The sequence below is a fragment of the Fukomys damarensis genome, unplaced genomic scaffold (assembly GCF_012274545.1).
Source record: "Fukomys damarensis isolate Sample0158 unplaced genomic scaffold, DMR_v1.0_HiC HiC_scaffold_33, whole genome shotgun sequence".
Classification (NCBI taxonomy): domain Eukaryota; kingdom Metazoa; phylum Chordata; class Mammalia; order Rodentia; family Bathyergidae; genus Fukomys; species Fukomys damarensis.
Window position 1 is genome coordinate 18,566,198 of NW_022900945.1, and position 25,920 is coordinate 18,592,117.

The 25,920-nt window shown below is 38.8% G+C and overlaps 1 protein-coding gene across 8 annotated transcripts in view; it reads right to left on the reverse strand.

Moving 5' to 3' along the window:
- Positions 1 to 1,374: 1,374 nt before the first annotated feature.
- Positions 1,375 to 25,920, reverse strand: part of Mcoln3 (mucolipin 3) — a 39,995-nt gene continuing 15,449 nt past the window's right edge. Inside the window, exons 6-13 of one of the 8 annotated variants that reach the window (XR_782660.2) lie at positions 12,522 to 12,621; positions 9,781 to 9,893; positions 9,550 to 9,699; positions 5,779 to 6,096; positions 4,603 to 4,809; positions 4,403 to 4,501; positions 3,286 to 3,370; positions 2,721 to 2,792 (exon numbers count right to left, since the gene is read on the reverse strand). Coding sequence is in view for 7 of the 8 variants with exons in the window: in XM_010636718.3 (XP_010635020.1) it covers positions 2,658 to 2,792; positions 4,603 to 4,809; positions 5,779 to 6,096; positions 9,550 to 9,699; positions 9,781 to 9,893; positions 12,522 to 12,621 (1,023 nt within the window). In the remaining variant the exon portion in view is untranslated. Of the gene's footprint in view, positions 2,793 to 2,823; positions 3,371 to 4,402; positions 4,502 to 4,602; positions 4,810 to 5,778; positions 6,097 to 9,549; positions 9,700 to 9,780; positions 9,894 to 12,521; positions 12,622 to 25,920 lie in introns of those variants that run through there. The other 7 variants (XM_010636715.3, XM_010636714.1, XM_010636713.2 and 4 more) reach the window with 7 other exon arrangements.

A 25,920-nucleotide genomic window follows, 5' to 3' on the forward strand; every position in this document is an offset into this window, starting at 1 on the left:
GGGCCCCCAAAACCACTCTGCTCTCCTCAGAGCTCTGAAATACATTTGGGGCCTTCTCCTCATTGTTCAAATAAGTAATATCTGGTTTCCTTGTGTCTGTTTTGATCTGTTTTTGTAACAGAGTAATGTGGGCACACACTTAGCATTCTCTGTTGGACGTGCCTTTTTACTCCTTACATGGCCAGGCTGTTAACTTTTTAAATTTTCATGATGTGCTTCCCTTTTAATGACAAATTTCACCTTTAGTCATCCCTTTGCTACTGTATCTCTGTAAGGAGTTAAAAGTAACCTTGTGGCTTAAGTGTTTTGCTCCTTACATATTTCTTCCACAGGATAAACTAATCATCATTCTTAAATTTTGCTCTTTACAATCCCTCGGATGTGGATACAATGCAGCCACCTTGCTTGTAACTATGTAACAAGGGTGACCTTGAGTCTAGTTCCCAGTCATGTATTCCTGGCCTTTACTGTCCCGCATCTCTGTCCGCACTCTGGTCACAACCACTTAAGAAATATCTAAGTTCCACACTTTCCTGGTCTTTTTGTCTTTTTCTGATCCCTGCCCAGAATTGCCCTTAATTAATAGTCTGGAGAAAGACAGACATACTTTTTTCAGCATTTATTTCAAAACTGTGCCGCCTATACCATCACCCAGCTGCAAAGCCATGTTCTCATTTTCAGGTTCTCATTTTCAGATTGCTGTAGCCATCATCTTAGTTCATTTTCTCTTGCAATAACACAATACCTGAGACAATAGAGCTGGATGTTCGCTGCTGATTCAATTTACAGACTGCACTGAAGAGAACTGCACCTTTATTGTATTTGTCCTTATCCATAAATACATCATCTCTGCAATTATTCAGGTTGCTTCTTATGTCCTGTGATAGAGTTTTTGACATTTTCTCTGGAAAGGTCTTGTGCTTTCTACCATAGGATAATTGCTGGATAATTTCTAATTTTTGTTTCTACGTGAATGTTATTTCATTTCTATTATACTTTCTAGATGATTATAAATAGTAATGATTATTACGTCCAATGATCTCATTGAATCTTTTAATAAGTTTTGAGAATTTGTAGATTCAATTAGGCTTGCTATATAGATCATGTCTTCTGCAAGTAATGAGTTTTATCTTTTGTCTCATCTAATTCATGCACCTGTACATTTGCATTGTTAATTTAAACTGAAAATGGTGTGCTGGGACAAGAAGATTAAAACTCAGTTACATCTTTCAGGTTTTAAAGCTTTATTAAAATAAAGGAAGAACATGGTATTTGAATTGTTTAAAGATGGCACCCATAAAACCTGTCTATTTAAAAATGATTTAACAGAAAACAGAAAAATATAAGTCTATTTTTAAATGATTTTAACAGAAAACAAATGATTTTAACAGAAAATTATTTCAACAGAAAAACAGATTATTGGGATTTTAACAAATCCTAAAATATCAGAGTTGATGGTTATAAACCCACTTACTTGAGGTGTCTGTCTTGACTGAAATGCTCCCTCTCCTAACTTGTAAAAGGCTAGTGTGAATCCTGACCTTTATGGGCAGTTCTTTATTTGTAGCCACAACTAAGGGAGCCATCTGTTCCTAGTATTGAGGAAGGGACCAGGAACCAGATATAGTCCCCAAGGTCATACTCCTAGGACAAGAGTGTGCTTTAGTGATCTCCTAGGTATCTCTCAAGCCAATCAAGTTGACCGTCAAGATGAACTGTCAACAGGCACTGTCTTAGCCATCCTCTCATCCACTGGACAGTACTCAATACCCAGAACTTAAAGTTGGAGTGGTTTATCTGACTCAGTTTCAGCTCACGGTTGACTGGCTCCGAGGCTGAAACTGCACGGCAGAGGGGCATGATGCAGGAAAAGGTGCCCAACCCATGGAAACCAGAAAGTAGAGAGAGGAAAAGAGAGGAGGAGCCAGCCAAGGAGATAAACCATTCCTGACCTCAAATTGCTTTGCTATGAGACTTAATGCATCTATGAAAGGCACAGTATAACACAAAGTTGCCAAAATCCTAATACAATCATCATTGCTTAATTGGATATACATTTGGTATCTGTTTTTTCATTTATGTAAAGATACCTTTTCAACTCTTCACTTTAACACTGAAGGAGCAGAGAAATTTAGAAATGAATATCAAAATACTTGATCCTCTCCAGAATTAAAATCAGGATCCAGTAGCAACTGTCCTTCAGAACCTTCTGTTAGTTGGAAATGGCTATTTCTTGCTCTGTCTTTTAAGAGAAGATTTTTAAATGCAGTGAGAATGGACACAGAGTAACTATCCACACTTTTTTCAGGAATAGAACCAAATTTCCCAAAGTCCCAGTAAGACTGGGGATTGTTTTCACTGAGGACACAAATCACACAGCCAGAGTAAAGAGGGGCTTAGGGAACACATTCTAAAAAATGACAAATAAATATGACAGGACAATAATCCAGTATCTTCCCTCAACAAAATTAGTTATTTAAACCCCAATATAAAGTAGAAATATATTATTTTAAAATATAAATAGTTCTTTTTGAGTTATAGATAGCTGTAATTAGCTAAAAAGAATAAGTATTTGAACATACTATAAAATCTCTATACAGTTTCCCCAACTCAGCTACACATCACATATTCTTCTAGGGCACAGGTCACCCTGATAACTACTTTTTACAACAGCAGAATAAAGATGCTGGAGGATCATCTTCTAGTCTGTATTTTCCAGAATTGGGTAGATCTTTGCACTCTGATATAAACGTATGAAGTTCAGTCTCGGGAAAGCCATTTTGTTGATAGTGCTATAGAGAAGAATGAAAAAGCTCTCATTAATAAGCTCCGTGAAAACAGCTTTATACCAAATTCAAAATAAATCATTTGGCAAGGGAGGGATTTTTTTTTTTTCTAGAGGCACAGTTTGGGATTCCCAAATATTTTTAGGAAACGTAGCCTCTGGAGTCACTCTTAGTTTTGGCTGAGGTGAGGCAGGTCTGGGACTGCATGGCTCCCTCCCTTCATTTCTTTTCCAGATCTACTCAGCCCAAGGGAGGCCACGTGGGGTCTGGTTCTGTCTGGGGAGAATTGAGCCACTCTGCCCTGTAGCACGGTGACTTACAGGTGATGTAAATCAAGCTTCTTGGCTAGAACCCAGCTGATTGAGATTAATGAGATGTTTGGGGGGCTGAGAGTGAACATTCTTAGTTTTCCCGGAATGACCTCAGCACAGCTGTGGACACTTTGGAGATGACACAGGTGTCTGAACAGAGACCTGAATTCTAGAGACACATTTCCAACCTGTACACCCTTTGTAGTCAACTCCTCCAGGCAGGCGAGTATGGTGTGCGTAAGAGGTTGGGATTGGAGATCCTTAAGACATGCCCTGATCAGAAAAGATAAGAACTCGCTTAGTTTGCCCATTTGGCAAGTGCTCTGAGCCCATAGAGACTAATAACTGCAACAGGAGGCTCAGTCTTCTGTCATTAAGAAATATCCTTAGAGATCTTGGATGTCACCCTGGAATGGCAGCTAGTTCTCAGCGTGAAGAGGTGAAGGTCATGGTGAAGGGGAGGGATTAGGACAGTTGTATCTACATGCTTTCCCAGTCAGCTTGTAGACCAATGTATATATCTGCCAAACAAATACTGAAGAGAGTAAGGAGGATGGTCAGTCCCTCAAATATGGTTCAGTGAGAGTGAAGCCTTGCTCCAGGCTTCGTGAGAAAGGGATCCATCATGATCAAGTCCAACCAATGGCCTTCTCATCATCCCCAGGGCCAATCACTTGGTAAAATGTTTCATTATTCTTCTCAGTCCCAGAGGAAAAAGTCCCCACACGGAATGTCTATGCCAATAGTACACCTAGCAATATAAAGTTAGTAGAAATTTAAATACAGAGGTAATTATTCTCCCTTGTCAAAGGTAGAATATTCTTCTTCAAAGGGCTTAGATGCGTAGATTTTAAAGTCATATTTCTGACTATAAAGCAAACATGACCAGTCCTGGACACGTCAGTCCTTCTGCTGTTCTGGGCCCTAAGGTTGAGCCTTGCAGAAAGTAATGGTTCATCCCAAATGAAAAGGCTCATTTTTCTTTGCAAAAATTGTATTCTTAAAGCTAAAATTTTGGCTTTCTACAATACCATCTATTTTATTCACCCAAAATTTACTTTTACACTGTTTAAAATTAAGTTTTTTGGTGCATTTTAGTTGTACAATATGATGACATTCACCACTGAGAATTTGTACCTTTACGTGATATAGCTTGGTTCTTTTATTTTCCCCCATTCCCCTGCCCTCCTTTCAACCCCTCTACCCCTCACTATTTACAAAGACTTGGTTTCCATTTTTTCCTTTTCTCATATTTTTCCTTTCCCTTCAACTTTTATACTTGTAATAAAATGTTAGAAAGCTTACTTGAAAAAGCACCATTACTTGTATGACTCAACATTCTGTAAAGTGCATTTCTCCTTCATTTCTGTTTCCCAGTCTCTGAAATTGAGGTCCTTCTCTATCCTGGACAAATCAACATTCCGTCAATTCCCTCCCTTCAGTTACTAAATTTCACTGTTATAATACAAACTCTAGAAGAATGCTGCTACTTATGATAAACCTACCTTAATGGTTTCATATGTATCAGTGATCAGTGCAATGAAGAGGCTTAAAATCATATATATAAAGAGGCTGATGAATGAGTAGAGATAAATTCTGCTAAACAGCCAGACCAAGTAACTTTTCTGCTGCATTTTTGCAAATGTGCCAAACATATCATCTCCATTTATCAAAGAAAAAAGGCACTCAGAGACCCTGTTCAGAGAACGGAACTGGAAAAAGAAAATAGAAAAGTTCATTTTCTTACATATTCTTTCCCCCTACAGAGCTTTGTTCATGACATCTTAAAAATAATGAGGCCACACATTCCAAGATATCCTTTTCAAACAGATAACTTGAAGCAGGACAAGCATTTTGTTTTGTGATGGATATGCCATGCACAAACCTACGCTCTTCCTTCCTGGGATGAACAGCTTTTTCTTGCAGCTTCTCTTAGTTGAAACAGTCTGAATGCAGGTAGAAGGGACAGTTCTGTATTCTCAGTGACTCTCTTTCTTTTCATTGAGTTTATTGGTACTTTTTAAGTATACAGTACAGTTATATTCATCATTGGGATCTTGTAGCCCTTACATGACAGAACTTGGCTCTCATTTTCCCCATATGCCTGTCCTCCTCCTTCTCAGTGACTTTCTAGGTTACCCCTTCCCCTTTCCCTTTACCGTCATAGAATGAGACCCTTGAGGTGCTTCTGCAGAGATCCCAGTCCCAAACATGCATGCTCAAATGTCTCCTCTTAAAGTTCATCCCATATACACCAATACATAAGGTTCGATTATTGCTCCGGTAGCAAAATTTTTAAGTATCCTACACATTTCTCCTCATACTACTTTCTAAAAAATAAAGTCACATTTTCAGAAGGTTTACCCATCGTCTATTCTAGTACCTTTTTTATTCTAGTACATTTTTAATGAATCAAATTAATTAAAATTGACTTCCCTGTTGGTAGAAAGAGCTTAATTATCTGACATTTTCCAAACAAGATCTGAAGCAATCCAGCTTCAAATGATTCTTGAGTTGATCACATTTTACTAGTTTATAAATAGAGCAATAGATAGACATTTGTCTTTTTAAGTGAGTCACAAAATAAAAGAAGTTCACTGAAGAAGGAGGAGGAGGAGGAGGAGGCCATTAGCTCTATTCTGAAGCTTAGTGATAACAGGAAAAAAATAGTTAATCAGTACCTTCTCGTGGTAAGGCCCCAGCACAATCCACCCACAAAAGCAGTAGCCTAAATAAATCATAGCTGCACAACAGCAGAACCTGATGACATTGGGCAACGCTGCCTGAAGGGTCAGAATGAGGAGCTGAAAAGTAAGAGAGGTCGTTAAAATGCCTTTGTCTTTCATCCACAGCAGTGGAGTGACCATCAACAGCCCAGAAATCCCAGAACGCCTTACATTGTACTTCTCAAAGAAACCCAGGTATCGGATGACCCCAAGCCACACAAGCATGGTAGACATCCCAAGAAGTATGCTGCAGACATCGTAACTTGTGAGACTCTAAAACGGAGCGGAAAAAGTAGATTAAACAGCGGGAAGTTGTTTGGGCAAGAAATATCTATTGGGTAGCTGTAAGTCAGGCTATTTTATGTGGTAAGGACAAATCAGTGAATAAATAAAATATTCTGTCCTCGTGAAGCCTGCCTTCTACTGAGGGTGCAGAGAGAAAGAAGAGAAAAATTTATAGAACCTTCAGTAAATGAGCTGCTCATAAGTGCTGAGGAGAAAAGGCAGGAGGGATAAATACTGGATATGAGCTTATGCTTTAAAATAGGAGAACGAGGGAAGAGCTCCACAAAAAATGATACATGAGCAAAGATCAGACAGGAATGGAGGAGGAGTCAAGCAAAAATCTAGGGCAGGATGAGACTGCATGCACAGAGACCAGGGGGATAAGGCTCTGGGGCAAAAGGCAGCCTGGCAAGGTAGTGAATCTCTAGCTCAGTGGTTCTGCTCCCTGCCTCACAAGTGCAACGTCCCAAGTTCAAACCCCGGTAACAAGAAAAAAAAAGAAAAGTAAAGAAAAGAAAAAAAGATAGTGAGTCTGGCCAGATTGAGCAATAGAAAAGGTATTTGGAGACATAAAGTTTAGGGTTAGGTAGTACAGTGTCTCATGGTTGCTGAGCATTTTGTCTTTTCCTAAGAATAGGTTTGGGAGATTAAAAAGCCCTGAAAGAGCTGGGCATGGCAATGCACATCTGTAATCCCAGAACACTGGGAGGCTGAGGAGAGAGGATTGCAAGTTCAAGCCCAACCTGGCCAACCTAGGAATTTAGTGAGGCCCTGTCTCAAAATAAAAATGGGCAGCGATTGTAGCTCAGTGCAAAGGCCCTGAGTTCAATCCTTGGTACTGAGGAGGAGGAGGAAGAGGGGAAGAGGAAGAAGAGGAGGAGGGAAAGAGGAAAAAGAGGAAGAGGAGGAAGCAGGACAAGGAGGAGGAAGAAAAGGAAGAGAGGCAGCAGCCCCAAATGGGAACAGGAGCAACCCAATCAAATGCTTGTGCTGTGATTTGCTAGCAGATGATGAGTGAGGGGCTTTTGCCCTTATGCAGGTGAGATCTGGGGAGGCTTAGACTAATTGCACATAGTGGGAGTGCTGAGGTGATTTTTAACGGCAGAGGGGCAGTAGGGTTTCCTCTTGGATTAGATGTGGGAGACAGGCCTAGTGGAAAAGAGGAATCCAGGATACATCTATAGTTTTTGGCTTGGGCAAGTGAAGAGAGTTGCTATGAGCTAAAACTGGAAAGGCTATAGGAGAAGCAGGGTTTGGGGTTTTTTAGTTATCATGAATTTGAAAGAACAAGCAGACACCCAAGTGAAGATGTGGAACAGATATGTGAATACTTGGGTCTGGAGTTCAGGGAAGCTATTTGGGAACCACTGACAGATACTACTTAAAGTATCCATTTGAGTCAGGATGATGTTACCATGGCCTACGTGGAAAAGAAGCTGCCCAAGCACTACATCTTGAAGCATTCCCCCCTCACCTCACAGGTTAATAAGGCAAGAGGGGACCAGCAAGAGACGGTCAGAAGACCAGCTGCGATTTGGAAAGAAAACCAGCTACCACAGTGAAGAGGTCTGTCAAAAACAGTGTGTGGCAGGGCCAGGGATTAAGCTCAGCGGTTCCACTAACTGCTTTGCAAGCAAAAGGTCCCGAGTTCGGACCCCAGTACCAAAGCAAAAAACAGTGCACGGCAGCATTCAAAAGCTGCTGACAGGTCAAGGTGAGGATGATTGGTGACCGGAACAAATATGAGGCAGAATGGAAGGAGGAGAACCACAACAGTAAGACGTTTTTGAGACCTTTTGCTGTATAATGGGGAGGAGAGAAATGTGGTAGAAGGGGGACCAGATGGAAAGGAGAGGGAAACTGCTGGCTGCAGAGAAGGAGGAAGAGCTGCAGCCATGTCCTTGAGTAAGCAGGGCGGGTGGCACCTGGCACGTGAGGGGAAGGCTAGGTCTCGATACTGGTCTGACGTATTCAAGGTAACAAGGTAAAGTAATGTACGGACACCGATGCGCGGAGGTAGCTGAGTGAGGCGGGAATTAACGGAGACTCTGGAGGTTTTCTCTCACTGTTCCTGTAAAACAGGAATGGAGTCACGCACTGGCTGAGAGTGAGGGTGGGGAGGAATGTTACAGGAGATGAGGTGAATGTCTGAGACAGGGTGGCTGATCCAGACGGAAGGATGCAGAAAGCTTTTAGACACCACTAAGGGCCCATGGAGGACAATGATAGCTAGCAGAGGGTGGTAAAAATAAAGATTTGCCGCAAGTCTACCCCAACTCATTCTTTCATCCCTCAAGCTGAGCAACGTATTTCTGCCACATATGGTGGCAGCTGCTCAGTCACCCTAAACCCGCCCTCCTCTCCTTCCCAGGCACAGGCCTGCACTGCGTCCCCCGGCTCCCCGTGCAGTTCAGTTTAACCAGTGGGATGGGGGGAGAAATGAGGCCCACTTTGGAGCCGAGGCCACAGGATAGGGGAGAGCTTCCACGAGATAGTGTTTTCATCTTCCACAGACCACAGGCTAGAACCTGTTGTGAGGGGACCCAGTGCCAGTCACACAGTCAGCACGAGCTCTTAAAGTATGGTTAAAAAAACAAAAACAAAAAGAGGAGCTCTTGGCCCTGAATAGTTGTGTGGAGCTGAGTAGGGTGCCGACCCAGAAAGTCTACCATGACTATTACAGGAGACAGAGATAAGCTCCTTTCTTATTTGAGGCATTACATCTGGAATCTCTGCCCTTGCTCACACCCACTCCACAGGTGATTCAAACATACTTAGCTGTATGAAGCCTGGGAAAATGCAAGATGGAGTAAGATTAGTTTGAACAATTTTTCAATTTGACTTTTTTTGGGGGGAAGGGTTGATTTCTAGACTAGGTTAATCTAAAAAAAAAGAATGGCCTGGGCCAGCAGGGATTTAGCTCAGTGGTGCCGCACCTGCCTTGCAAGTGCAAGGTCCCAAGTTAGAACCCTGGTATTTAAAAAAAAAAGATAGCCTTGGATAGAACAAATAAATGGAAGCACTAACAAAACAGTACTCTGACCCCACTTTTCTCCTCCAGCCCTCTTTTTTTTGTTGAAGATTTTAACATTTCTTGTAAAGTCTGTTTTAACTCTTAATTATCTTCGTGTGTGTATCTTTGTGTGTGCAAGAATTCACAGGCCCCACACAAAGAGTATGGATCCAGTAGGTTAAACATGAGACATTTTTGCTAGGCACCCAAAGGATTCTGATCCAGTGGTTTGTGGAATATATTTTGAAAAACCCTGCCTAAGAGACTGCTCGACTGGTGTCAAGACAATTACTGTTTTCAACGTCCAGTTTACTCAACATAAGTCTTGGGAAAAATCATTTACTCTGAAATTCTTACATTTTTGTATAAAATACCATTCACTTTAATCTGATTCTAAAGACGGCATGATTAAGAAAAAAAAATTTTACCTTAGCTTGGATTTCCATTTTCAGAATTGAACCAATGACTGTCAGAATGTCACTAATAATAATCATAATGTACCAGCCATTGACAAATTCCATTTGGTCAGAAACAGAAACTTCCTTCTTATAATGGAGGAGAAAAAAATTGACGAATTCCTTTAGGGAAAAGAGGAGAGACATGTGAGCTTCTCTGTCAATCAGAATATCAGTAGCATTGCTAGAGAGCCCAGCCTCTACCTGCTGAAGCTGAAGTCCTCTAATCACAGATCTAACGCAGAGGAGCAGTGAAGACACGCAAGTCAGAATGACAAAGGCGTCAAAGATCATCATGTAATGAGTGTTCTTCTGAACTGAAAGCAAAGAAGATTACATTAAGAGTCATTCATACTATGACATTAGTTTCTTTTTAGAATCATTTAGATAATTTTAGCATTCTTTCCAGAAAGATAACAAAGAAACCCTGATAAACCTTCTTTCAAAAAAATTGCCTGAACCATAAACCAAAGATCATTTATTATCAGCTTGTATTCACTTGTTCTAAACACAGCCTTCCTGCACAGTCAATTAACATATAGTTATCTGGGCATAAAGTATTCACTAGGTGCCCACTATGTGCCTGGCACTTTGCTGGATGCTGACACACACTGGAAAAGGACAGAGAAGGCCCCTCATCTTATGGAACTTCCCACCGCAATGAGACAAGCAGAGAAGTAAACAAGTACATGAGCAAAATATTTTTAGGCAGAAGTGATATAAACAAAATAAATCATCATAGTTGACATGTGCTGAGGACATTTCTTACTGGTCATAGTTCCAAGCACTTTATATGCATGAACTTATGTGATCTCCACAGTAATCCCAATGAGATGACATGATTACCCCCACTTTGTAGGTGAAAAATCTGAAGTACATGATTTGTCCAAAGGTACACACCCTACGGTAAGGATTGGCAGCCTGTTTTCAGCACCTGTGGTTCCTGTGAACTTCTTAGAATCACACATTCTCAGGTCTTACCCTGGACTCCCCACGGTGGAAGCTCTGTGTCTTTGCAAGCCCTCAAGATGATGCCAACACGTGAAAACCAACGCCGCATATGGAGGAGGTTGGTGTGGGGGCCCGGGAGACGAGAGGTTCCCATACATTGTGTGGTTGGGGAAGGCCACACCAAAGGAGGAGTAGGTTTTAAGTGATATTTCAACAACAATAAGGAATCACCCACACAGAGGTTTTTGGAGAATCAAACGTCCAAAAGCTCCAGTAGGACTGGAGACGATAAGAAGATGAAAGAGGTCTCAGCTATCATGTGCTCTGCTATAGAGTTGGGTTCCATTTAACAAATTAGCCTGCTCTGTGTTGAGAGGAAGATACAGTTCTTAAGACTAGTTCTGAAAATGAAACATCCTGTTAAGTTTGCCAGTGGGTCATCTAATTGTTATACAAATGTCTAAATTTAGTAAAACTTTTAAACCAAGAAACAAACATTTGAGAGAAAGCCCATATCTCAGGCTCCTTCAGATGCTTTCCTTTCCACTTTGTAAAGTTTGTGGAAAATCATGATGATGTTTCAGATAACAAAACAAGCTTTTGTTTCAAATAAATGAATTTGTGATTGGAATACAGTTTGTGATTCAAGAGCTTTATATATTTGAAGTTGCCTGTTAGTGAAAAGAGCACTATAATTCTGAAATTTCATCTAATTTATGCTGGTTATCTCAGTATAACTTCTGAACATGGTAAATTAACAAGTCAGAAACCCTAAGAGAGTGAGTATTCAAGAACAGCCTGAGGAAGGACTACTGGGCATGTCCAACCTGCAGCCCTTGAGTAGGTAACACCTGACTTTCCTGGGCCATATTCAGTGAAGAGGAATTGTCTTGGGCTATGGGGAAGACATATAATATAGTTAATGTATGTAAGTAGCAAAACTTCTTTCTTAAAGATATGTTTCATTATGCCACAGAAGGATATAGGTTGGACCTGTGTGTAAGACTCTTTGACCTCACCCCACACCTACTGACTGGGGAGCCAGGAAAACTGTATCTTATTGAGCTCATTCCTTTTCCCATTAGAATCCGAGATCCCCTTACCTATGGACTGAGGCCTGCATGACACACCATTGTGTTACTTGCAAGGAACTTGAAAATGAGGTAAACACATTCTTTCCAGGCAGTTTTCTCCTATTCAGTTCCAACATTCTTGAAAGTACTCAGTCTACACCTGAATTCTTGTTCACACTTTAGAACACAGCTTTTCATATTTAGTCTACTTTTTAACCAATGTAAGACCATTATAATGAGTGGGAGGCTTCGGGGTCAAATCCTACCTGACTTTTCCCCAGTGTCTGACCATGGACACCAGGCATCACATCTGGGCATTGGTTTCTTGATCTGTAAAAATAAGGATTCTGCCTCTCTCAAGGATTTTCTCCTTCAAGGACTTTTTTCCCCCAGTACTAGTGATTGAACCTAGAGCCTTTGCACTGGGATACATCCCTGCCCTTTAAAAAAAATTGAGACCAGGTCTCTTTGAGTGGCTAAGTTGTATAGCTTTGGCTTAAACTTGAGTTTCTCCTGCTTCAGTCTCCCAAAGTGCTGAAATTATAGGCATGGGCCACCTGCCCGACTCTCAAAAATATTTTAAAATATTAAATGAGAAAAATGAAGATGGAAGTATTTATGTAATATATTCCCAATGTATATTGGTTGGGGTACATGTAGGGTTTTGGTGGGGGAGCTGTAAGTATGTTCTTGGTGAGCAGTAGGCAAGGGAAGAAGCATGGAGAACACAGGGAACCATTTCGATTCTAACACCTATAGTATTTCCTGGAACATCAAATGTCTGCAATACATTGATATACTTGTGGCGAACTGGGGACTTGGAAATATTTTAGTTGATATTCTATATACCCTGGAGGCAGGATTTTAATAACAATCTTACATTATTTAATAACCATTGTGAGAGTAAAGCTTGTCACTTACTTGATCCAGATACATGCCAGTCCTTACATTCTCTAATGGAAATATCATTATCTAAACGTATTTTAATTCTTCCACTATGAGCCTTGTTGTCAAATGTTATCTGTGAAGACAGGAAGAGGGTGAAACACATATGTACAGTTGCCTGTGCTGCTGTGGGTTGTTCTGCTTTTCTTTGCAGTACTGGGGACTGAACCAAGGGTGATCTACCACTGACTTATATCCCCAGCCCTTTTTATGTATTTTTTTATTTTGAGGCAGGGTCTCTCTAAGTTATCTTCCTGCCCTAAAAGCTGGGACTAGTCTTTGAAGGCAAGATACCTCTAACCATTAATCAGAAAGCAGTTCTTTCAAGGGTACAACAGACCCAGATTCTCATTTCTTACCTGTTGCTAACTCTATTCAATCTTGGAAAATTTCCTTTATTTCTCTGTAAATGCAGAAGTTTGCATTAGATCTGCTATAGAAACATTTTAGTCTAATAGTCCATGTTTCTAGGACAGCATTCCATCAAGAATACCTCCCCTTTCCTCCCATTCCAAGGACCTCCAGATGACTTTTTGACAGGGCCAGAGCTAGTACAACTGTGCTTTGCTACAGCCTCCAGCAAGGCTCCAAGAAGGGATGAATTTTCAGGGCTCCTGCGAGTTTTACTAACACAGGGGCTCACTGTTCCTATCTTGAGACATTCCAGGTAGAGCTTTCACATTTTTCACTCTGGGTTTAGCTCTGTTAGTCACTCTAGTACCACGTGTATTACAAAGGGCTTAGTGACAAGAAGTTGCCAGCCATGTGTTCTTCTTAGATAACCAGGCACCAAGACGAAGCTATGCCAGAATACTCAGAATACTTTCACAGTTCTCCTGCTGTCTTCCCCGCTAACTCCCTCCCTTTCACCATGCAGGGGACAGGCAAGAAAATTTCTCTCCCCCACCCCGCTGTCTCTCTCTCAAATAAACTTATGTTGAAAGTCTGTTCATTTAAGTGAATTCATTCATTTAAATGAATTTTATTGAAGCTTCTCCAGGTAGGAGAGTCAAAACTCACTTCAGATAAGAGATTTCAAATGACTTTAAAGACTTTAATCACTGTATTTCTCTTCTGGTAAACTGCAACTTCTGTGACAAGAAACCAAGGACACTGCCATGGTTTGCTGTTCTTCACAGTCGCTGGAGGACCTGGCCTCCAGCCTCACACGGAGAAGATGTCCGGTGTCATTTGACAGTGAGAAATCTACAAAGTACACTTTTAAAGTATTCAGTGTTCATCAGGTATCTTGGATAAACTAACCATGATTTAATATTACTTATATTTCAAGTAAAACTCAGAATAAACAGTCTTTCAAAGCAGAAAAAAATACATGGTAGGATTAAAAAGTATTAGCACAGAAAAATAAATTTTAAATTTGAATACATACAAAATGAAACCAAGAACAAAAAGTGAACATAAAACAAAGAGAGCATTAGTGGCTATGGGACAAGTTCAAGTAATCAAATACAGATGTAACTAGAATCTCTGAAAGTTGAGCAGTTGGTGAGGAAAAATATTTGAAGATGTCATAATGAATAAATATAAAACACAATGAAAACTATAAACTCAGAAGCCAAAGATGCTCGGTGAACCTCAAACATAGGAAACATAGGCCCGCCCCTTTGACCGAGCACCACAGAGGAGCCCAGCCATGCAGGTGTCAACACAGCTGTGTTTGTGCCCCCTCCCCACACCTAGCCCCCACGAACAAGAGAAAGAGAGCCTCTCTGAGGCTCCCAGATGAACACTGAAGCCCACTAGAAAAGTGAAGAAAATCTGTGATAAAGACACACCACACCACCATAGTTGGTAAGCCAGAGGGACCAGCACCTCATGTTGGAACCTAACTTCAGGGGAAAGACAGCTGGAACCTGAGGTGGAACCTTTCAGAGTTCAACCCTCCAGGTCAGAGATCTCAACTTGGGCCTTGCAGCCAAAAATCAGCCTGAACCTCAGGGGGCAGCTGCTGCCTTGCTGAGACTAATTAGCTTAGACCTGCACTCTCCTGCCCACACTGTCTACTGTGTCAACAGAGGCATACCCTGAAGGAAATTTGTTATTTCTATTTGTATTTTTTATTTTCAAAGTAATGTTTTTCTCTTATCTCCAATCATTTTTTTAAAAATTTATCTTTTTTCTCAAGAAAATTTTCCTTTTTTAATCTCTCTCTCTCTCTCTCTTTCTCTCTCTCTCTCTCTCCCACATTGACCTCCATTACTCTCCATTTTTGTTCCTGTTCCTATCTTAATAAGAATTTATTTTCTTTCTTTTCCTTTTCTCATTTTCCTTCTCTCAATTGCCATTAGTTGTAGAAGGAAGTGATTACAATCTCTAGCCTCCCTATTGCTATTAGTTTGTTCTGTTCTTGGGTATATTTTGTTCTTTCTCCTCTTCTCTTCAACAGCTCCCTAGACTTTGTGTGATCTTCCTGTGTCTTCTGACCTCACTTCTAACCTTTCTCTATCTATCCCTCCTCCACAACTCTTTCTAAATCCCCATCCTGAAGGGTAAAGTTGCTATACTGAAGAGTTCATTCACTATAAACATACTCTGGTTTGGTCCACAATTTTGATTTAATTCACACAGTTAAAGGTGATAGATTAATAACTACCACAAACTGTCATTTTCTAAGCTGTGCTTGATGCTACTGTGTTGCTGATTATATCACTGGGGCTAAGATGTTGTGACTGATCTAATCAGTTGTCCTCCCTGGTATAATGAAAATGACAATGCCTCAGAGACATTAGAGACTCAAAACCTAAAGACCAGTCATATCTGGAAGATTAAAATATTAACCCAGAAATTAAACCAAGGACAGGACCAATGACAAAAATAGAAATGAGAAGGCATTTAAATAAGACACAAACCCAGACGTCCACTCTACCAAATGTAAACTATGGGGGAAATGAGATGGAAAAGTCTGACAGTCAACCATCTGGACACCCTGAACCCACAGGAAGTAAAAATAAATAAATAAATAAATAAATGAGGCTCCAGAAAAATTCAAAACAAATAATTTCTCAGATGACCACAGAGGTGGTGAGAAGAGTGAAAGGCATGATTAGAGATGCTAGAACAGAAACAGATAAAAAAGTAGATGAGATCAGGACCAAAATAGAAAACATGAATGCTAGCATAGGAAAGAAATGGAAACCTTGAATGCCCAACATAGGAAAGAAATGGAATCCATGAAACAGATTCAAACAGATATCCAGGAGATTAAAAACTCTATAGAAAGCCTTTACCTCAGAATGAAAAACTGTGAAGATAGAATTTTAAATATAGAAGATATGATTGTGGTCAGTGACCATGAAAAGAGACATCTCCTAAAAACAGTAAGGGACCATGTGAAATCAATCTAACAACTCTGAGATGAGGGAAAGAAGAATAATATAAGACTGATAGGAATCCATGAAGTAGCAAGAAAAAGTTCAAATGACATGAAAAAAAACTTCACAGAATTAATGACAGAAAACTTCCCAGAGGGGAAGAATTTCATATACAGATAAATGAGGCATAAGTATTCCAACTAGCGATGATCAAAAAAAAAAAAAAAATCTACATCTAGACATATCAAGATCCCAGAAACCCAAGAGAAGAACAAAATACTACAAGCAGTAAGAGAAAAGAAACAAATGACCTGCAAAGGAAAGCCCATCAGAATCGTGGCAGACTTCTCAATACAAACCCTCAAGTAAAGGATAACCTGGAGTGAGGTATTTCAAGTCCTAAAAGAAAACAAACTCCAATCTAGACTGATGTATCCTGCAAAACTGTCTTTCAAAATTGATGGGGAAATACAATGCTTCCATGACAAAGAACACCTCAGAAATTTCATGAACACCAAACCAGCACTCCGAACACTTCTAAACAATAACCAGGAAAAAGAAAATGAAGACCACAATTCCATAAGGGCCAACAGAGCAAATACACCAGGCAAGGCAAGAAATTAAAGGGACAGAGAGAAAATGAAAGAACCAACAACAGGAAAATAACATGACAATGAAAAGCCAATACATAACACTTATAACCATCAATGTTAATGGCCTCAATTCACCAATCAAAAGAGATAGGCAGGCAGAATGGATTAAGAAGCAAAATCCAACAATATGCTGTATACAAGAAACCCATTTAATCCACAAAGAAATTCACAGACTGAGAGTAATAGGATGGAAAACAGTTCTCCATACAAAAGGAGCCCAGAAAAAAGTGGGGATAGCTATCTTATTTGCAGACAGAATAGATTTCAAACCAAAACTAATTGAGACAAAGAAGGCCACTACATCTTGTAAAGGGAACAATACAAGAGGAAGAAATGACAATCATAAATATATATGCACTAAATACTAGTGCCCCCAACTATACAAAACAAATATTAATGGATATGAAAAATGAAATAAGCACTAATACAACTGTTGTGGGGAACCTCAATACTCCATTGACACAAATACACAGATCATCTAGACAAAAAATCAGCAACGAAATAACAGAACTGAACCAAGTCTTCGAACAAATGGACTTAGTAGATGTCTACAGAGTGTTCCACCCCACAAAATCAGAATATACATTATTTTCGGTTGCATGTGGGTCATTCTCCAAACTAGACCACATGCTAGCTCATACTAACATACATAACATGCTTTAGTAAATACAAAGAAACTGAAGTTATCCCACATATATTATCAGACTATAGTGCAACGAAACTGGAGATCAATAGCCTAAGAAACCACAAGAACTTCACAAATACATGGAAATTAAATAACAAACAACCACTGGGTCACAGAGGAAATTAGATGTTTCTACAATTAAATGATAATGCCAAAAAAAAATGAGAACCAAGACCTGTCATGTAAAGGTACAAGATCCCAATAATGAATGTAACTGTACTGTATACCTAAAATGCACCAATAAATTCAAAAAAACATGAAAATGCCAATACAACATGCAGGAATCTGTGAGACACAATGGAAGCAGTTCTACAAGAGAAATTCTTAACAGTAAATGCCCCTAGGAAAACAGAGGTCACTCAAATAAACAACCTAATGCTTTACCTTAAGCTTCTAGAAAAAGAAAAGCAAGACAAACTGAAAACTCATACAAGGGAGGAAATTATAAAGATCAGAGCAGACAGTAATGTGCTGGACACTAAGAGAAATATACAAAAAAAATCAATGAATCAAAGAGTTGGTTTTTTGAAAGAATAACTAAAATCGATAAACCCTTAGCCAACCGTATCAAAAAAAGGAAAGAAAAGGCTCAAATTCATGCAATTAGGAATGAAAAAGGTTAAATCACGACAGATCTAGCAGAAATCCAGAGGATCATCAATACCTACTTTGAAAACCTGTACTCTAATAAAATGGAAAATACAGAAGAAATGAACAGATTCCTATATACATATGAACTGCCAGAGTGGAACGAAGAAGATACAAAAAGTCTAAACACCCCAATTACATTCAGTGAAATTGAAAATGTAATTAAAACATTACCACCAACAACAAAAAAAGCCAAGGCACTGATGGCTTCACTATTGAATTTTGTAAGACATTTAGAGAAAAACTATTGCCACTGCTCTTTATACTCTTCAATGAAATTAAGAGGGAAGCAATACTTCCAAATTCATTCCTAGAAGCAAGTATTACTTTGATTCCAAAACCAGGAAAAGACCCAACCAAAAAAGAGAACTATGGGCCAATCTCCCTAATGAACATAGATGTAAGAATCCTCAATAAGACACTGGCAAACAGAATACAGAAGATCATCAAGAAGATAATACACCCTGACCAAGTCGGATTTATCCCAAGGATGCAAGGATGGCTCAATATACATAAATCAATAAATGTAATACACTATATCAACAGAAATTAAGGACAAAAACCATATGATCATCTCAATTGATGCAGAAAAAGCATTCGACAATGTTAAAGGAATCCCTTCAGGCAGAAGGAAAATGCTACCAGATTTGTTATAAATAAATGAAGCATGCCAGATATAGTAAGTACATAAGAAAATAAAAAAGTAAATCCACTTTCCAGTCCCCCTTCTGTCTCTCTTAGACAGAAGCTTTCTTTCCCTAAAATAAATTTTTCCTACCCTTAACCTCCATTGTTCCTAGAAATCATTCTTCAATTTTAGAGATCACGAACTTGCACTTTGGATATCTAGCAGGTTTGGGAGTTACATCTCTTCCCCCTTTATCATTTTGGAGATCGTCCACCCAAATTACTGGTCAGAGGTAAGAGTTTTCCTTCATAGCTTCTAACTTTGGTCTTCTTGCTTCATAAATTGTAACTTGTTTCATAGGCTCTCATTTGTTTCATAGATTCTGGTTTTTATTTCATAATTTCTGGCCTTTGTTTCAGCTTTTGTTTTAAAAGTGTCTCAATATTAAGTTGTGTGTTTTAAATGTTTGCAAATTTCTTGTTTTTCCTATGCATTGTGTTTTGTTAAAATCATGTTTTATTCTTATTTTGTATGTGTTTCATTTGGACTTAGTTGCTTCAAAGTGCTGTAAAATGGGTATCTTATGAAATCCTGTCAGATAAAGACAATTCAGGCTTTTATCTGTCCCTTAAAGAATCACAGACAAACGGTAATTTGTCTACCAGCTGGTAATTGCCTTTAGGGCAGCTGACACTCTCAAATCAGAGGACAGGTTTCTCCAGTTGCCCTCTGGTGAATCCCCACTCCCATTGATGTCAATGGCAGGTGGAACATCGACCATACAGGCAATTGGGTTCCTTTCAGAGACAGATCTCTGATTGTGTGGAGCTAGCGGAACCTGAGGTGACAAATGAGGGGTCATAGTCAGGTCTACTCTCTGGAGGATACCCAAAGGTTCCTCAGAAAAAACTAGCTCCCGGCAGCCCATCCGGGTAATCAGAAGAAAATCTCCACATCCCATCCTATCTGGACTTCTCCATGAGGTTAAAAAAGGAACTCTGTCAGAGATCATCAGGTATACCCTGAAATGAAGTTATCAGAGCCTTTTCTCTTTTTGTAAAAATCTTTATTAAGTTTATTGGTACAATTTAGGTATACAATACAATTACATTCATCATTGGGATCCTGTACCTTTACATGATGTATCTTGGCTCTTATTTTTTCCCCATACCCCTCACTTCACCACTTCACTGCCTCGGAGCTCTTTCTTAAGCCTCTGTTAAGAGTTGAGCTACAGGTTCAGACTGCTTTCTCTACTACTAGTAAGACAGACCTCTAGACAAATATAAAAAACAAATCTTTCATAGATTAAAAACTACCTAAGCCTTCTCCCCCACTTCTAGGCATGCTCTTCATCATTCGTGTGTGTAGGGAGAGAAATGCCTTTTCTGATAGGTTATGGAATTTGGAACGTTGACTGTGGACTTATAAAATGCTATATGGTGATTTTTTGGATGTTCAACTAGCTTGAGCTTTATTTGGACTTTTTCTCTCTGCTAGTGAGTTTAAAACTCCCCTTAAACTTTTCTCCAACTAGTTGGGAATTCATTTGAGAATCCCTCATAGTCAGACTGCTCCTTCTTCCAGAAAGACAGACTAAGGCAACTCACAACAACTGTTTTGTCTTTCACTAGGTAAAATAGCAATCAGTAACTTGCATTTGTGTTTTTGCCTGCTAACTAGAATATGGGACTATTTTGGTCAGCCTTTCTCTTCCTTCATGCGTGTGTGTAAGAAGTTGATAAAGGTACCTTTACTAAAGTGGATTGTGGCTGTTAGGAAGACTTATGATTTTCAAGTACTTAGTGAATTTAAAATGGACCTTAAAGGAGTAGCCTTGTCTTGCTGCTATTAAAAGTTGCCTAAATGACTGGACAGACAACAGAAATTTCTCAGAGCCTTCTCTGCCTGAGGGCCCAGGGCAGGATCTCTGACTTAACCATCTTTAGAGGTGATATCTTATGCAGGAAGGGTGCTCTAATTTGACTGCTGACCTGTTTTCTTCTCTCTCTTTCAAGGAACTAGAAAGCAGTAGTTTGAATCTCTTGGTTTGCTAGTGATACTTCTTTGTCTAAACATGATTGTTATAGCTGAAGTCAATTGTAACTTGTGCTTTGAGAGTACTTACCGGAGCAAGGATGTGAGTTACCTGAGGAAGATAAGATAAAGTGCTGGTAAAGAGTAGATAGTCCAGTCCAGTTTTATTTTCTGGGTCTCTCTCCAGATGGTAGCTGCCTACCTTGGAGTGGAATAAACCTTGAGGGACACCCTAGGGAGCACAGGAATCAGAGACTTATGGGACACCATTTGTTTCTCTTGTTTCAGATTAGGAACTCCATATCTGAACTTCACACTCCTTTGGAATGTAGTAAGGAGCAATTTAGTATTTCTCAACACCTGTGTGTGGTGTGCCTACCTCCTAAAGCCAAGTACACAGAGAAAGGAACTATGATATTATCTCACAGTTAGAATTATACTGTAAAAGAGAGAAAATGGTCAAAATCATCTTATATTGAGATTTTCTTTACACTAAGAAGTAATTCTTAGCCGGGTGTGGTGGCGAACGCCTGTAATCCCAGCACTCAGAAGGCTGAGGCAGGAGGATTGCTGTGAGTTTGAGACCAGCCTGGGCTATATGGTGAGTTCCAGGTCAGCCTCAACTACACAGTGAGACCCTGTCTCAAAAAAACAAAACAAAACCAAAAAAAAAAAAAGAGAGAGAGAGAAGTAATTCTTGCTTGTGTTCAAGTGTAAATGTAATGAGACACCTCACCCTTAAGATACTCAGTACATTTAAACCTGAGGCTACTCCTTGCCCTTTAGAACCTGAGAATAAAGTTTCCAAGACAACTTTAAACCTTGACCATCAGGTGCTGAGAATGGGGTATCTAGGGCAGCCATAATTAAAACTTCCATGAGGCTATAACCATCCTTAGCTAAATTGTTCAGATCCTTCAAAGACAATATCCCTTGCAGGAAGTAAATGGAAAATATGGGACTACCTGTGTTCATGTGTCTTTTCTCAGTGATCTAAGACAGAATGAATGAGACTAAATAAAGTCTTTGGATGACCCTGATATACACATTGAGGTCTTTAGAGAACTTACTCAGACCTATGGACTAGATTAGAAAGATATAATGTTGCTCTTAAATCAAATATTGTTTTTTAATGAGAGACAAGTAGTATTACATTTAGAGACAAATATTATCTTTTTTTTGGGGGGGTACCAGGGATTGAACTCGGGTCCTTGCACTTGTGAGGCAGGCAATGGAACCACTGAGCTAAATCCCTGGCCCTGACAAATATTGTCTTAATTTTAGAAGCTCAAATGACAGGCAGCCAGGGAAAATAACTGGTTTCTACTGGAACACAAGCAGTTCCTATACCAGACCATTACTGGCCTGTCAGTCAGATAGGCAATTAAAATAGAAGACATTTTCAGGCATGTATTCTTAAAGGTCTAAAAAATATGAGAACTAAAAAGGTTTTTTGTTACTTAAAAAATTACCTTGAAAGATAATTGACTATTTAAAACAAAATAATAGCAGTGTATTGTGGGATTTATAATGCATGTAGAAGTTATGAACTGACAATAACAAAATTTAAGTGGAAGAAATTATTGTTAGAAGAGTCCTTTCTTGTACATCCTGTGGTATAACATTATTTGATGGTAGATTGCAATAATTTACGGATATACACTATAAACCCCAGAATAAACCATCAAAGAAATATAGTGAATAAGCTAACAAATGAGATAAAACTGAATCATAAAAAACAGTCCAAAGGAAGACAGAAAAATAAGGAAAATATATTAATAATCCTATTAATGGTCTAACTTAAAGATGCAATATTGAAGAGTTTATTCACTATAAACATACTTTGGGCTGATCCGCAATTTTGATTTAATTCACATGGTTTATCATTCACATGATAAATTAATAACTACCAGAAATTGTCATTTTCTAAGCTGTACTTGATACGATTATGTTGCTGACCTTATCACTTGGGCTAAGATGTGATCGATCTAATCAGTTGTCCTTCCTGATATTATGAAAATGAGTATCTGTGAGGCACTGAGACTCAAAAACTAAAGACCAGCTATATGTGAAAGATTGAATTATTAGCCCAGGAATTAAACCAAAGACAGTACCAACAATAAATATAGAAATGAGAAAACATTTAAGCAAGACACAAACACTGACTTCCAGCTCACCAAAGGCAAATTCTGGGGAAAATGAGGTGGAAAAGTCTGACAATCAACCACCTGGACACCCTGAACTGATACCACAGGAAGTAACAAAACAGATGAAAGAGGCTCTAGAAAAATTCAAAACAGAAGTAATTTCCCAGATAACTACAGAGATGGTGAGCAGAATGAAAGACATCATTAGAGACTCTAGAACAGAAACAGGTAAAAAAATAGATGAGTTCAGAACCATGATAGAAGCCATGAAAGCCCAGCACAGGAAAGAAATGGAAACCTTGAATGCCCAACATAGGAAAGAAATGGAATCCATGAAACAGATTCAAACAGATATCCGGAGATAAACTCTATTGCAAGTATACACAAGACTGACCCAATCTGAAGACAGAATATCAGATAGAGAAGACAAGAATGGCAGTCAGTGACTATGAAACAAAAGATCTCTTAAAAATAGTAAGGGACCATGAGAAATCAATCCAACAGCTCCTAGATGATGCAAAGAAGAATAATATAACACCAATAGAAGTCCAGGAAAAGCAGGAGAAAGTAAAAAAATGTTCACAGAATTAATGACAGAAAACTTCCCAGAGTCATGATAAAAAAATCTACACCTAGACATATAATAACCAAGATCCCAGAAACCCAGCAGAGGAACAAAATACTAGAAACAGAGAAAAAAATCACATGCAAAGGAAAGCCCATCAGAATCACAGCAGACTTTTCAACACAAACCCTCAAGTCAAGGAGAGCTTGGAGTAAGGTTTTTCAAGCCCTAAAAGAAAACAATCTCCAACCTAGACTGATGTATCCTGAAAAATTATCTTTTAAAATTGACAGGGAAATAAGATACTTCCATAACAAAGAACATCTGAAAAACTTCGTGAATACCAAACCAGAACTCCAAACAATTCTAAACAATAACCTAGAAAAAGACAGTGAAAGTCACAACTCGATGAGGCCCAACAGAGCAAATCCATTAGGCAAGGCAAGAAATTAAAGGGAGAGGGGAAAAAATTAAAAAGGGCCAATGACAATGATAAGTCAATACATATCAGTTATAATCATCAATGTTAATGGCCTCAATTTACCAAGTGAAAGAAATAGACTGACAGAATGAATTAAGAAGCAAAATCCAACAATATGCTGTATACAAGAAACCCATGTAGTTCAAAAAGAAACTCATGGACTGAAAGTAAAAGGGTGGAAAACAGTTCTCCATGTGACAGAAACCTGGAAAAAAGCAGGGGTAACTGCCTAATTTGCAGACAAAGTAAATGTCAAACCAAAACTAATTAAGAGAGACAAAGGTGGTCACTACATCCTCGTAAAGGGAACAATCCAAGAGGATGAGATGACAATCATAAATACATATGCATCAAATAATAATGCCCCCAACTATACAAAAAAAATATTAAGGGACATGAAAAACCAAATAAGCACTAGTACAATTGTAATGGGGGACCTAAATACCCCACTGTCACAAATACAAAGGTCATCTAGACAAATAAATCAACAACAAAATACTAGAACTGAACCAAGTTTTTGAACCAATGGATTTAATAGGCATCTATAGAGTGTTCAACCCCACAAAAATCAGAATATAATTCTTTTCAGATGCACATGGGTCATTCTCCAAAACAGACCACATTCTGGCTCGTAGAACATGTTTTAAATAAATGCAAAGTAATCAAAGTTACTCCATGTATATTATCAGACCATACTGCAATTAAACTGGAGATCAATAGCATAAGAAACCATAAGAACTTCACAAACGTGGAAGCTGAACAACACTCTCATGGACAACCAATGGGTCACAGAGGAATTAAAGAAGAAATTAGACAGTTTTTACAAATAAATGATAATGCCAATACAACATACAGGAAGCTACGGGACACAATAAGAGCAGTTCTATGAGGGAAATTCATAGCAGTGAATGCCCACACTAGGAAAACAGAGAGAGCTCAAATAATCTAATGGTGAATTTTAAGCTCATAGAAAAAGAAGAGCAAGACAAACACAAGGCTCATACAAGGGCGGAAATTATAAAGATCAGAGCAGAAATCAATGCAATGGAGACTAAGAGAATAATACAAAATATCAAAGAATTGAAGAGTTGGGTTTTTTTTTTTAAACTAGACTTCCCATATTTTTATACATCTAAAAGCACAGACATGGTTTTACAAATCAGTGACATAAAGAACTACTGAATGAATCTCACTAGAAAAATACCTATCTTTTTTTTAAATTTAAATTGAATTTATTGGTACATTCTAGGTATACAGTACAGTTACATTCATTACTAGGATCTTGTACCTTTACATGACAAGTCTTGGTTCTCATTTTTCCCTTGTCCTCACCTCCCTTCACCCCCCTCCTCCCCTCCCCACCTACAAACATTTTAATTCCAGTTTTACATTTTCTCATATTTTTCCCTTTCCCTTATTCCCCCCTTCCCCTACCCTTCTCACTGTCCCTACACCATTAGTCCTTTTCTTCCTATTTCACATGTAGATTCATTCATAGGTACATGGATACACTTTGAGGATATACACCTAAGTGAAATAAATAAGTCACACATGTGTAAATACTGAAAAATTTCTCTGGTGTGAAAAACTAAAATAGTACTCAAGATCCTAACGGGATAATTAGCAATGTGAAAGAGTTGGTTTTTTGAAAAAAAAATAAATAAAATTGATAAATCCTTAGCCAACCTTATCAAGAAAAGGCTCAAATCCATGCAATTAGAAACAAAAATGGTGAAGTCACAACAGATCCAGCAGAAACCTATAAGAATCTGTAGTCTTAATAAATTTGAAAGCACAAGAAATGGACAGATTTCTGAATACATATGAATCACCAAAGTTGAACAAAGAAGATACAAAAAAATTTTAAACATCCCAATTACAATCAGTGAAATTGAAAACATAATTAAACTTTTACCAACAAAGAAAAGCCCAGGTCCTGATGGCTTCAGTGTTGAATTCTACAAAACATTTAGAGAACTATTGCCACTACTCTTTAAACCCTTCAATGAAATTGAAAGGGAGGCAATACTTCCAAATTCATTCCTGGAAGAAAGTGTTACTTTGATTCCAAAACCAGGAAAAGATCCAACCAAAAAACAGAACTACAGGCCAATCTCCCTAAGGGAACACAGATGCAAAAATCCTCAATAAAATACTGGCAAACAGAATACAGAGGTTCATCAAGAAGATCATACACCC